Source organism: Callospermophilus lateralis, chromosome 3 (genome assembly GCF_048772815.1).
Source record: "Callospermophilus lateralis isolate mCalLat2 chromosome 3, mCalLat2.hap1, whole genome shotgun sequence".
Lineage (NCBI taxonomy): Eukaryota > Metazoa > Chordata > Mammalia > Rodentia > Sciuridae > Callospermophilus > Callospermophilus lateralis.
The window spans coordinates 3,207,729-3,221,060 of record NC_135307.1 but is presented as its reverse complement, the minus strand read 5'-3'; the positions used below and the strand labels follow the sequence as shown (position 1 = coordinate 3,221,060).

Here is a 13,332-nt window from a genome sequence, read left to right as displayed (position 1 = left end):
CGCCCCGCAAAGCTCCCAGCCTGCTGGAGATGGGGGCGCTCTGTCTGGACTCGGAGATCATCCTGGGCTTCACCAGCCACCTCCTGCGGCGGCGAGGCAAGGTGAGGGCCGGCGAGGCTGGGTTAGCGGCGGAGGCGCTGTCCCGCGACTTTGCGGCGCGGCTCCAGCGCTCAGGGTGCGGCGCGTGGAAGAGGCGGCAGGTCCCGGCGCACTTTCCTCGGTTGGTGCCGCCCGCTTCTCTCTCCTGACGGGACCGAGCCCGAGGCAATCAGCCAGGGCGGGGAGCACAGCGCAGGGACCCTGGTCTCACCTTGCGCCTTGCTGGGTTGGGGGAGGCAGCGGTTCCAAGGGTCCCTGGTTGATTCTGAGTCCCTAAGGTGACTCCTGGCTCTTGCGTCCACCTCAGGGTTCTTCAGGACTGTCTGGGCTCCCTCGCTGAACCCGGTGTAAGGTGAGCGCGTGTGCTTCCCGAAGAGCCTGGGGATGCGGTGAAGTTTCGGGTGTGGCTGGCAGTAGGCGCTGCACCCAGGGCTCCGGGCGTTGTTTCTGCGGGGTCCGTGAGAGGAGTGCTTGTGTGTGCTTGTGGATATGGAGGATGTGCGAGCCACGCTTCCTGGGCCGGGTGTGTGTCCCAGGGCAATAGAGGGGCGGTGCTGTCTGCGGGCCCTGGGGGCGGGGTAGGGAATGGTGTCCGGGGTACCCAGATCCCGGGGTGGGATGACGTCTTCTTTAGTGAGGCTGTGATTAGCCGGGGGAGGAGTTTCCAGTCCCCCAGGTGTGTGGAAAGGGGCCGGCGCTGTGGGGTTGCAGAGGCAGATCGGGGAGCCCCTGCCCACTTTATTCCTCACTCCCCGCCGCATTAGCAAACCCCTCAGTCCACTGACGACCTGGAAAACCATGAGAGGATCACCTACCCCACTTTGTTGGGGAGCGTGTAGGAGTGGAGTAAAGGGGGATGTTTAAGTAAAGGGGGATGGGCTAAGCAGAAAGGAAAGGTCGATTTGAAGGCTCAGTCCTGCGACTGAGGGCACGAGAGGCGGCAGGCAGGGGTCTCGGCTGGATCACGCTAGCTCTGCAGTCCTGGCCTCGGAGGTGCGCCTCCGGCCCGGATCATCTGTGGCGTGGTGCTTCCGCGCCTTTGAAGCCGCGTGCGCACGGCGACCGGCAGGGGGCGCTTGCGTCACGGGGAGCCCAGCCATCGCGGCCGCCTAGCCAGACCTGGGATTTTAGACTAACCCAGAGAAGGGAACAGAATCGCCTGCGACCTCGGGTGGCGGCGACACTTGGTGTTGGGCTTGGGCGGGAGCAACTGGTCGCCAGGGAAGAGGGAGCGACCTCCCAGCCGGAGACAAACAGGCAATTAATTCCGGAGCTAAGTTCCCATCTGCCAGGCCTGCTGACAACAGGTCTCGCGCACACCCCCAGGGCCATCCGCTACGCTTCCTCTAGTTTCCCGGCGGCAGGGCTTGCACACCCACTTTCAGGCACATGCACAGCTGCAGACACGCGTGCCGCTTGCAGACACGCCAAGACACAGATACTCGCCCGGGCACTTCCTGAGGCGCAGATCGCGGCGACACTCACCCAAGAGAGGCAGTTATACCAAAGGATGGCCAGCCACACACAAAGTGCCCAGGGAAAGCGACTGGCAGCTTGGGGCACAGGGACCAGTCCCTTCTTTGTCCCACTTGGCTGTGTGGCTTCGGGCAAGACCTTCCCCTCCGTGGCCTGTTTCCTGCCTGCAAAGAGTGAGAAGTGGATGGGTGCCTTGCAAAAGGCGCGCAGACTGGACGTCCCAGGAGCGTAGCTGGAGGCGCATGCGCGCGCGTAACTTGAGCCTCTCCGCGACCCCCAGCGCCCCTCCCCCGACTGGCGCTCACCTTACAGGTTGGGTCCTTGGAGTGGGAGGGGCCGCGCGTGGAGGCAGGATCCCCCCTCCCGCACGCTCCGTGCAGCAATAGGTAGGGGGCGGCGCTCCGGCTCCCCGCCCCGTGCAGCCCGTCCGGCGCCCCGCCCCCGGCCCGCCCCGGCCCAGCCCGCCCGAGAGTACGACCGCCGCTGCCACCGCACGCTAGCCGCCACTTGCCGGTGCCGCCAACTTCGGAGCGGCGGGCAGGGCCATGGGGGCGCCCCCGGGCCGGATCACGTAGCTGTGGCGCCCCTAGAGCCAGCGCTGCCCCTCCTGCGTCCCAGTCATGGGCGGCCGCGGCGCCCCAATGTGCGCAGCGCAGCCCGCGGTACGCGCGGCCGGGTCCGGAGCGGGCAACCAGCGGTGGGCGGCGGGGAGAGGCGGGCACCCAGCACGGAATCCGGGACGCCTAGGAGGCTGAATGAGTGGCGGCGCCCTCTGGGGGTCGGGCCTGGAGCGGGGCGCGGCGGGACGCCGGCCTCCTGCTGGGGCTGCCACGCTCAGGACCTCCGCGGTGCGGGGAGAGGGTGGGCTCCAGATTTGGTCCAGCGCTCTAACTTTGGCAAGAGGGTCGCTCTACGGCCGGGCGGGCCAGGAACTGAGTCGCCGGTGAGGGTTTCTGTAGTGGCTCCGCCCAGCAGCCCAGCTAACTGTCTCCTTTCTCCCTCATCTACTATAGGTGGCCGAGAGTGGCCCGGCCCGGGAGCCTCTGCCGCTGCTGGAAGTGTCCCCACGCAAGAGGCTGCCCTCGGGGCCGGACCAGGACCCATGTGGCAGCCGCCCTGCGCCCGAGGGCGCCGGGGCCGGCGCAGAGCAAAGTCACTCGACCAGCGGGGGTGGCTGGTGTCGCCACTGCCACACGAAGCTCGTGGAGCTCAAACGACAGGCATGGAAGCTGGTCAGTGGACCTGGGACGCCCATCCGGGTAAGTGATCCCTCCCCAAGCTGTTCCCTCTGCGGAGCTTGGGAGACCTTGCGGCTTGGAGGGAGGCAGGGTTCCACACCGGGTTTGTTTTCATTTGCCCCTCCTGGGCCTCAGTTTCCCTGTCTGTAACACCATGTATGAGCTGGGGCTGCTCATTCTAAGGGGGTGCTGTGTGGGCCAGAGAGAATTGGGCGTGGGTTTCTTTCCCAGCCATAGATGTCCCACAGCTGGAACCTCTCTGTCTGTTTGGGAGGGGGAGGAGAGAGAGCCTGCTGGCAGGGACTCCACCCAGGGCAGGACAGCTCCTGCCCTGCCAGCAGCTAGAGGTTACTTGGTGCAGTGTGGCCCTGGGGGCACCTGGGCCCGCAGCCAGGTGAGTCAGGTGTTGGGAGGGCATGGAGGGTGAGATGGACAATCCCCCCTCCCCCTGCAGCTTGGTTCTTGCCTGCAGCTCACTGGGTGTCATGGGTACAATCTGTGTGTTCCTCTCATCTGGGACTCTGCCTCTCAGGCCAGGGCAACCCATGTGGGGCGTGAGCTGCTGGTTCTGGCTTTCCCAGGCTGCACTGGTGCTTGTGGGGAGAGGGTTCCACTGGGCTTTCCGGCCAGTGGGCTTGCCCCCCGCCTGGAAGGAGCAGGCTCCATTGTTCCAGGGAACAATGCGCCCTGGAAGTCTGCAGGCCAGGGAGGTGGGGGTCTCCAGAGGAAGCTGAGAGCCTGACCTTCAGTCTTTTCGAAGGAGTTTCTGGGAAGTCCACATAATCCTCATTGAATCTAAATATAGTTCTTCACAGAGACCTGTGCAGTCTGGGGGATGACAGCAGTGGAGAGAGACAGGACCCTGTGTGCCCTTCTGGGCCAGGGCAGGACGAGGCAGGAGCCAGGCTGGTTTCTATCCTGGGTGCCCTCTCTAGGCCTCGAGGGGTCAGCCAGGGGTGGGATGCTGCTGCTTCTTTCTGTGGCCCTGGGGAGGGGGACCTGTGGGCCTACCCTGGGTGTGACTGGACACTGCAGTGTCCACTGCCCTGAGCAGGCTGCAGCCTTTGCCAGGCTCTGTGCCCCAGATGATCTGGATCCAGCCAGCAGGCAGCAGGGACCTCTGAAGATCCCAGAGAGGGCCATCTGGGATAGGGTCCTGAGGGCTTCAGGAAACCGAGGCCAGAGAGGCTTTAGTAACTGACCTGGTCTCCCCCTCTTGCAGTGGGCTTTGCCTATTGTCACTGCCTAGGCCCAAACCATGGTCCTTGGCCAGTCAAGAACCTGGTCTGGCTGGCCACAGGTGGGCTGGGGGTGCTGGCCCTGGTCCAGTCTCTGATAGATTTGAGATCCCTCATCTAAGGGGAACCTCCCTCATCTGTTCCTGCAGACAACTAGTCAGCAAAGCCTCTGACCACTCATCTCCATGTTCCCTGAGCTTGGCCTTAGACACTGGCCAGTCCTCGTCAGTGCCTCTGACTTGGCTTTTAGGAACCCTTGCTTTGGGTGTCCTTGCCTGATCTTGGTGGGGGGAGGGAGGGAGGTGGTGAAGGGACAGCCTGGTGGGTTGCCTTGAGCTCGGGTTCCCTAAGCCGGCCTCAGGGCCCTGCCAGGGCTTATCTCTGCTGGCTCCTCAAAGCCCTCATGCCAGCAGACGGCTCCCGTAGGCAGGCTTGTTGAGAGCTCTTGGCTTTGATTTCCCATCTGTAACATGGGGCTTCCTTTGTGCCTGTGATTTCACGGGTGTGGCAGGGCAGGGTAAGCCTTATACCCCAGCTACTGACGGGACACAGGCTTGGGAATCATTCTGTGCCTGGGTCTTCGGGGGCCCACGGGTGTTGGCATGGTGGCTGGGGCCTTGCTGGCTGGCTGGCGGCCTGCCTTGAAGGCCTGCCTCCCTTTGCCATGGTGTGGCCTCTTCTCCCTGCGCCTCCTTGGTTTCCTTGTCTGGGCCTCCAGGGACCTCATGTATAGGACTGTGCCCTCGGCCCATTTTGAGCCTCATACCCTCTTTGGGTACCAAGTGGAGGGCATGCTCTCTTTCAGCCCAGGTTGGAGTTGATCTGAGAAAGGCCTTGGGCCCTGGGTGTGGAGAGGCAGTCTCTAGGATAGCCCCCACTGTGCCACCTCTCCCAGGCCTCACGTCCCAGGTGACTGCTTCAGGATCCTGCTTGGCCTGGGGTCCACCTGTTGACTGGCCTCCTGTGGCCTCCATGGGCCTTTTCTGGCCCTCGGAACCTCATGCCTCCCTCCCTCCCCTGCCATAGATGCCCCCTCCTCCCAGACCCCCAGCCTCCCTGGGCAGAAGGCCCTGCTGTCATGCTGCTCTGATGTTCTGTGCCCCTTCCCAGGTGTCCCTGCCTCTGAGGATCCCTGAGGGTCTTGCAGCACAGTGACCACCACTTGTAGGCTGAAGCCAGGCCATTCCTCTTCCTGCCACACCCGAGCTGTTTCAGAGAAGTGGTCCCCAGGTTCCACCGCACCCCTTTCTTTGCCTCCATCCCAGTCGAGGGTGCCACCCCCAAGCAGTAGTTCTGCCAGGGGAGGCGTGGGGTCCAGGTGCCTTGGAAATGTTTGTTGAATGACTGAGTGGCCAGCACGTGGGGGGACAGCCAGCCACACCTCATGTGGTCACCTTGAGGCTAAATTCTGCCTCTGTGTTCCCCAAGGTGACAACTGCTATGGAGGGTGGCAATCCCTCTGCTCTAGGAGGATCACACCCTGCTGCAAGGGGGTGGGGTCCTCCCAGGTGCTGCCCAGATGTGTTATTTAGAGGTGACGACTTCTCCAAAGTCCCTATGACATTTGAAATGTCCATATCAGAGCTTACTTGCTGATCGCCCTGGTGGGGACACGATCTGTTCTCATGTAGCTCCCCAGGTCTCTGGCTCATCTCTGCAGGGTCTCCTACTCTGCCTCCCAAGGGCTCCAGTCCCCTGTGGGCACTGGAATTGCCCACCGGTGTGGTGGTCCCTGCCCCCGGCCTGGTACTGTGTGTTTGATGTCCAGGTTTTCTCCAAGCAGGACAGTGAGCAAGGCCACTGGGGGCTCCTGTCCCTGTGCAGCTCAGCATACTGTGCCCTGGCTTGGGTGGCCCCTGTACACAGGGAGCCAGTCCTCAGGGGTCAGGGATCTGGAGCCTTCTTGCTCTCCTGTGGCCAGGCCACTGTGGCCTGACCAGGGTCTGTTCTGCCTCAGTGGGCCTTTATCTTAGACTCGGGTGAGGTGTGAAGGGGTCCAGCTCTCCATTCCTCTGTCACTTCACTCAGGACATCTTCAGCCCTCTGGATAGATGGGGAGTGTCTGTTTCCAAACCCCCATCTCTAGTGACACTGTGATTTGGGAGTCCTGAGTCTGTGGGTTGTGGTCCTGTGGGGGGCTGGCTTTCACTCATTTGATTTGGAAGTTTGCCCCCCGGGGTCAGATCTGTGCCGCCTCCCCCAGCTATGGGCTGCTGCCCCTGGTTGTCTGGAGCATGGCCAGAGCTCCACCCGCTTTGGGGCCACCGCTGTGCTGCTGTGCTGCTGTGCTGCTGTGCTGGCGACCTGTGCCAGCCAGACGGTGTGTGCCTGGGGCTATGTAGGGCGGGGTCCTGGCGCCAGAAGTGGTTCCCAGCCCAGCCAGGTGTCAGCCCAGCCAGTGGCAGCCAGGGGAGGTGTGTGAGGGCCAGGCTTCCTGGGCTTGGCAGGCCAAGGACAGGGTGCATCAGCCTAAAGGGACCTGCTCCTGGACTGGACTTGTAGGGACAGAGGCTCCGGGATGCTGAGGGGGGCCCGTGGGGACTGGGAGGAGGTTGACCAGCCCCAGCCTCACTGTAGAGCCCCTATGAAGCCCTGGCAGCCCCTCCCTGCCCCCGGCTGGCTTTCTGTCCCTGCTCCTAGGTTTCCTTTGGTTTAGTATGGCTGGGACCAGAGCCGTCCTCGTGTCTGTCTTACCGGTGCTGCTGGCCTGGAGTTCCAGGGATTGGGTGGCCTTTGGGGAAGGGCTTGAGCTTAAGGGGCATGAGCGTTTGCCCTGGGGATACCACCTGGGAGCAGAGGTGGAGCCTGGGCAGGGGGCTGTGGAGCACATGCCTTGGGGGAGGGAATTGCTCATCGAGAGTCTGGCTGTGTCCAGACTGGGGCTGGGCAGTCCTGGATGTGGTCCCTGGCCTCACTCTCTGCTGAGGGATAGAGGGATGGAGGAGGCTGGCTGGAGCTCACCCTCATACCCAGGCTGCTCAGTCATGGCTGGAGCTCACTCTTGTACCTGGGCTGCTAAGTCAAGCTGGAGGGGTTTGTGATGGTTTGGAGCAGGCCAGGGAAGGAGTCTGGGGCCTTCCCAAGCCGCCCTCCTGTGTGCCCGCAGGGTCTCATACTTGGAGTCAGAAGAGCTGGTGTGTGTCTTAAAGGCAAGAGAGCACAGAGGCCTTCCAGGAGGCTCACAGCAAACCTCTTCAACTCTGGAAACCACATGAGGCTTTTCTGTGTCCCTTCTGGGAACAGATGACTCCTGTGTTTCAGCTGTGACTGTCTCCGTGTCCTGGTTTTGTTTTTGATTTACACTGTGTAGTTCTTGGAAGCCACAGCACAGTCTTCGTGCAAGATGGAGCGGGCTGTGAGTAGCTAGTGTAGAAGTGCACTGAGTGCTCGCACCTGTCTGGCCCAGGGGAATGGGAGCCTGTGAGGGGTGGGGCCGGAGGCTGGGCTGTGCCCTGGGGGTTCCTGCTGGCAGCTGGCCTGGGAGGTCTGGCCACACCTGCCACTGAGCTCTGGTTTGAATTTCTACTGAGGCAGATGCTGTGCCCAAGGACTCCCCTGGGCAGGTGGAGCCTGGGGCAGGACCCAGAGGCCTCAGTTTGCCCATCTGTGAGCAGGGTGTTAAACATGGTGGAGTTGTTACTCGTGCTCCTCCAAGGGGCACTTTCCCCCTGGGTGTCACTCTCGTGCTTTTGCAGATGGACACCCTGAGCTATGTCCACCTTTCCAGGGCAGCACCTGTCAGGAGCAGCTCCGTGGGGCTGGACCTGAGCTGGCTGCAGGGTGCCTCAGAGCCTCGTGTCAGGGTTCCCAGTCATGTCTGCTTTTCATCTCCAGGGAGCATTCCTGCTTCAACTGGGGATGACACCAGTCACTGGGCCCCTGGGGCTAACGGATTTACAGTCCTGCATGGCCAAGTGCCAGGCCTCGTGCCTGCTGTGTCCTGCCTTGGATGGATGTGCTTACACGGCCATGTGCATTATTAGCCTCTGACCCCGGTGATGGAGGCCAGCTTGAGCTGCTGCCTGTTTCCGGTGGAGCGTGCCAGGCGCTGGCCTGTGCCTGGACCTTGCTCTGGGGCTTGGGTTGCAGGGTGGACCCGTTCCTATTGTCCACCCCTGTACTCTCCCCACCTTGCAGCCTCCGCCACAGCCACAGCCTAGCTCTGCCTTCCAGTCCCACAGCCAACCTGAGTAGAGCCTAGGGAGTCCCAAGCCATTCCAGGTTGGCCTGCTGGGCAGCCGCAGGCCCCTCCTACTGTTGTTCCTGGGGCTCCCCAGTCCCCACACCTGCCCCCAGCTGGAGATCTGGGAGACTGGGAGATCTGGCTCTCAGCCTTTTCCTCCAGGCGGGAAACGGATCTGTGCTTGAGGGGGCTGCCCAGTCAGCTTGGCCCCAAAACCGGTGGATGAGGAGGAAGCATGGGTTAGGGCTTGGCAGCGGGGGCCTTGGGCTTGGTTTGCACTCTAGCTCTGCTGCCCAGACTGTATGTCTGGAGGTGTCTTGGCCTCTCTGAGTCTCGGCCTGTAAAGGCGGCATATATTCATGGTGGCCAGAAAGCAAAGTGACCACCGATGGAGGCAGGAGGCTGGGGCCCAGGGATTGTCGAGTGGTGGATGGGTGGCCAGCGGTACCTAGCAGTGGCGTGTGGGTGTTGGATCTCGGAGTGGTGCCCATCTTCTCTGTTGGGTGTGATGAGAATAGGGGCTGGTGGCTGGGCTGGGCTGGGTCCTGTGGATATGCTCCCCTGTGGACCAGGAGGCCCCATCTGGCAGGTGAGCTGGGCAGGTGGGGAAGGCCAATGCTTCCACCAGCCCCCAGACCACTGGTGCTGTGTGGGGCAGGGTGGCAGGTTGCCAGACCCCCTGCACTCATCACACTGTCCTCACGGAGCAGGGAGAAAAAGGCACCAGGCGTGACCCACTGAAGCCACAAGCTGCCCCGCATGCGGTGGAGCCTGTCACCTGGCTTCTCCTCCTCGGCTTGTGCCTGGAGCAAAGAGCAGTAGGCCCTGGGGGAGCGGTGTGGGGAGGTGCAGCTAGTGGGAGGTTAGAACGAGACCCGAGACCTGTGGAAAGATGAAGCGAGTCTCCAGGGGGTGGGAGCAGCAAGAGCTCTGGGGACTTTTAAGGGCAGTGGGTTGGGGGATGGGGCAGCCAGGTGGGTGGCAGTTTTGCAGTGTGGCTTGCAGTTGCAGGGGCCTAGGGGTCCCAGGAAGCCTTTTGTGAAGGAGCTGCAGCTGAAGGCCTTGCCTATTGACCCAGCCTTGGGTTTTCTGGGGGGTCATATTGGAGGGGATTGGTGGTCAGGACAGATCTGTGGTCACCCACATATTGTGGTCTCCTGGGGTCCTGGGACCTGCTGGGAGGGAAGGGCTGATTCAGATTCTGCACATGCCCCTTTCCTGCTGCCTCCTGGGGCTCGGAGCTGAGCCAGGGGCACCTCCAACCCTGGCTTTGGGGTTGGCATGCCCATCCAGGCTGTGAGAATCTGCTGTGGCTCTGAGGGTGGTCTGTTTCCCTGCTGTCCAGGAGGGAACAGCCAGCAGGGGCCTGTGCTTGGCCCAGTCGCTACAGATTGCATGGGGGTGGGGGTTTGGGGGGGTAGGATTGAGTGCAGATGCAACTCTAAGACCCTGTAGTACCCCCATGGGGTGGCTGGTGTCCTGATGACTTGCTGCCACCCAACCCAGACGAGGCCATCCTTGTCTGTCTGGCCTTGGGCCCCTCAGGGCTCCCTGTGCCCTGCTGGAGCATTGGTGGAGAACAGGGGAGGCCATTGAGGGAGGAGGGGAGCTGGCCTGTGCCTGAGAGGTCCAGCTGGTGTGGTGCCTGGCAGAGGGCCCTGGGGATGGCGTGCCGGTCTGTGCTGGGTGGGCCGGGCCACATCCTTGGCTTGGCAGAGAAGGATAGCCTGGGTTGGCCCAGAGCCCCTCTGACGAGCTGCAGATGGTCAGATGGAGGGTCTGAGCCTTTGATGAGGTGCTTGGCGAGTGTTGGGGTGCAGGAAAGCCACAGCTGGCTGCCAGTTTCTAGGCTGGAAAACTGAGCCCCGTCTCCTGGCTGCCTGTCCCAGCAGGCTGCGGGAGACACAGGACTGTCCTCAATAGCAGGGCCTGTTAGAGCAGCCATCGGCCCCACGTCCGGGTCCCTTCCTGGACCTGTTGTCAACTCCGGAAACGGTGGCTGCACGGGGTCATGGCCCAGAGGCTTTGTTTGGGAAGGGAAGGGAGGACATGTAGAGGGGACTGCGGCTGTGGGGGCCTCGTGCTTGGCTGCCACTTGCTCACGCCTGAATGGTGGAGCAGGAGAGGGACCCCTGAGTCTGGGGCCTCTTGCTGGTGGGGGCCCTGGTTCTGACTGCTTTTGTAGTGGCCCTGGATCACCCAGTGGTTCTGGGTTCCCCTTGAAGAGGCAGGATGGTGGGCTCAGAGAAGGCCTTCCGCGGAGGACACTGTGACTGCTTGGACCTGGACACAGCCCCCTTCCACCCCCCTAGTGGCCTCAGCTGGCGGAGGTCTGGTCTGCACCTGTTCTGTCCCCTCTCTCCTGGCACTGGCGACAGGGCAGCCTCCCACATGGGAGAAAATGGAAGGATTACTTAAAGCAACCCAGAGACCCCAGAAGCGAAATGAAAGATGGGAAGACATCATTTCTAAGCCTGGAGGCTCCCTGACGCCCGTGGTGTGGTGGCTGGGTGGTACCCAGTGCTAAATTGAATCAAATGAAGAAAAACCTTTTCCAAATGCAAGTAAAATATCTGTTTAATTAGACTATAAAGAGAAAATTAAAAGTAATATTTTGCAGTGGGGTAATTACTGTCTTTCTGAAGGCATTGGGTTTCAAGGGGAGGGCAGTGGGCCCTGTGATGGAGCTTTTGGGGGTTAAAATCCTGAACTTGGGCAGCAAGCCCTAGAGGTGGGGGTCTGTGGACTCCTGAGCTGCCAGGGCAACTGGGCACGCAGACCTGGCTTGGGGAAAGGTCTGGCTGGCTCTCCTGGGCTTCCCCCTCCTCCCCAGCCTGGGCCAAGCCCTCCAACATGCAGGATGTGCTGCCGCTGCCCTAGGCCCACAGAGCAGGCTAGGGAGGGAGGAGGGTGGGGCTGTGGGGCTGCTCTGCCTCCATCTGCGGGGGTAGCATCTGGGGTGCTTGAAGGGAGCAGCTGGTGCTGTGAGGACCCCTGCCTCATCCCCCGCCTCCCCATAGCCCCGTATGCCCAGGAGCTCTGGGCTGGGCTCCATCTCGGCCGCAAGGGGGTAGCCTCGTGGGTGGTGCAGTCTTGGTCCCTCTGGAGCAGGCTGGGTTCTGAGTGACCTGGGTGCTCTGCTCAGTAGTTCTGATGCTTCCTGAGCAGCCAAGGCTCCGGGATCTGTGCTGTGCCCTGCTGTCCCCTGCTGTCCCCTGGCCTGTTGGGGCCTGCCTGCCTTACTCAGCACCCCTGCTACCCTCTCCTCCTCTCTTGCCTAGCCCCTGTCTCAAGCCAGGGCCAGCGGGAGCCTGGTGGTGAGCGGTGGGCCTGATGCTGTTCTAGGAGAGGGGCCCAGCCTGGGTGCTTGTGAAGCAGGCCAGCTTCGGGGAGAAGGTCCCCGGCTGAGCTGCCTGGTAGGGGCTACCACCGCTGAGCAGGTGACCAGGGAGCCTCCGTGGTCTTCCTGGTGGAACCTGAGCTTGGTGAGCTCTCCCTGCACTCCATGGTTCTTCCCAGGGCTGAGTCCTGGATAGGGCTCTGAGTTCCCGAGGACCCCGTGGGATGGGGGCCTGGCAGCAGGGGCTGGGCCAGGGCTGCTCGGCTTGTCACCTTGTTTCCCGCTCTCTCCTGGCCAGGTTGCAAAGGGCCTGGTACGTTTGCAGGTCACTGAGGGCTTCTGGCCCTGCCATGCCCCTCGGCTTTCCTTCCTGCCTCCTGCTCACAGGCCATGAAGTGGGTAAAGGGCTCCTCTAGAAGCCTCTGACCTCAAGACAGGTGGAGGTCATCAGCCTGTCCCCAAGCCCCAGAACAAAGGGCAGTGGGCCTGGGGCCTCAGGCTGGAGCTAGGTCTGGACTGGCCACGTTTCCAGGTCAGTTAATGGCTCCAGCAGGCGGGCACTTCCTTCCCTTTCACAGCCTCCTGCTGAGTGGAAAGATCGGCGCAATCAGAGTTGGACTGCGAACAGGCCCCACTGCCCTCAGCCTGCAGCTGGGGGCTGAGGCCCTTGGCTCTGGGTGGAGGTCATCTGGGAGGGGACGCTGGCTTCCTGGTGTGGACCTGTGTGCGCCTGACTTCAGGGCCAGCTGCCCCAGAGCGCTTTCTGGTGGAGCCTCCTCCCCTGCAGGGCTCCCTGTGGCTGAGCTCACTGAATTCCCACAGGGGTGCGGGAGGGAGTGGGGTGCAGGAGGGAGTGGGGTGCTGGCCCATCAGGACCAGACCTGCCAGGCACCTCAGAGCCTGGAGGAAATCCAGGCCTTCCCAGGGGCCGCAGGCCAGCAGGCGGCTCCTGCTGGGCCCGGCCAGGTCTGCCTTTGATCTGACGAGGTGTGCCTGGGGTCACATGTACAGGGCTTACCCTGTAGGGTGGGTGGCACTGGAGACAAGGAGAAGAGAGACCCCTGCTCATGCTGGGCCCAGGGTCCCTCATCTGAGCTCAGCTCTCACCACTGTGTGCTTCCCATGCGTGGTGGACAAGGACCCTTCAGGCTGCCACAGCAAATGAGATACCTCTGTGGTGGCCTCAGCTTCCTCAGCTGAGAAACGGGAGCGTCTGGGGAAGCCATCATCTCTTGTGGCCATTTCAGGAGCTGGATAGGAGCCAGATGTTGGAAATCCCTGGGGTTCTTGTATGGCAGGGAGGCTCAGGTTGGGGACAGGCGGTGGGACTGGTAGAGTCTGCCCACTGGGAAAGGACCCTGGGCTCTATCAGGGTGATCCCTGGGAAAACCTGGGGTGGCCACTACCACAGGTCGACTAGGCTGGTGTTTGTCCAAGGGGCTGCCTAGGCCAGGTGTCCTATGTTTGGGCAGGCCCTTGATGGGGGTGCTGGCCAGCTCTGGGCAGGAGCAGAGCCAGCTGGGGGCATTGGGGCATGTGGGGGGGGGGCACTGGGGAACTTCACCCTGAGACTTGGCCCTTCCTTGACTCTTTGTAAAGGTGGCCCCCCAGAAGGACCCTCTGACTAGGTGGGGGCCTGTGGCTCCTCTGGCTCCTGTCCTTACCACCTCTGGATCCACTCTTATGACACACACCTCATGTGTCCTCAGCTCTGTGGGGGTGGGTGGCCTTGCCTCTGTCTGCTGCTGCTCTGGAGAT

The 13,332-nt window shown here is 62.3% G+C and overlaps 1 protein-coding gene across 1 annotated transcript in view; it reads left to right on the top strand.

The window, feature by feature from the left end:
* The first annotated feature begins 2,055 nt into the window (after positions 1-2,055).
* Positions 2,056-13,332, top strand: part of Kif26a (kinesin family member 26A) — a 34,847-nt gene continuing 23,570 nt past the window's right edge. Inside the window, exons 1-2 of the mRNA XM_076849547.2 lie at positions 2,056-2,237; positions 2,589-2,834. Of these exons, the coding sequence (XP_076705662.2) occupies positions 2,196-2,237; positions 2,589-2,834 (288 nt within the window). The 5' untranslated portion in view covers positions 2,056-2,195. The remainder of the gene's footprint in view (positions 2,238-2,588; positions 2,835-13,332) is intronic.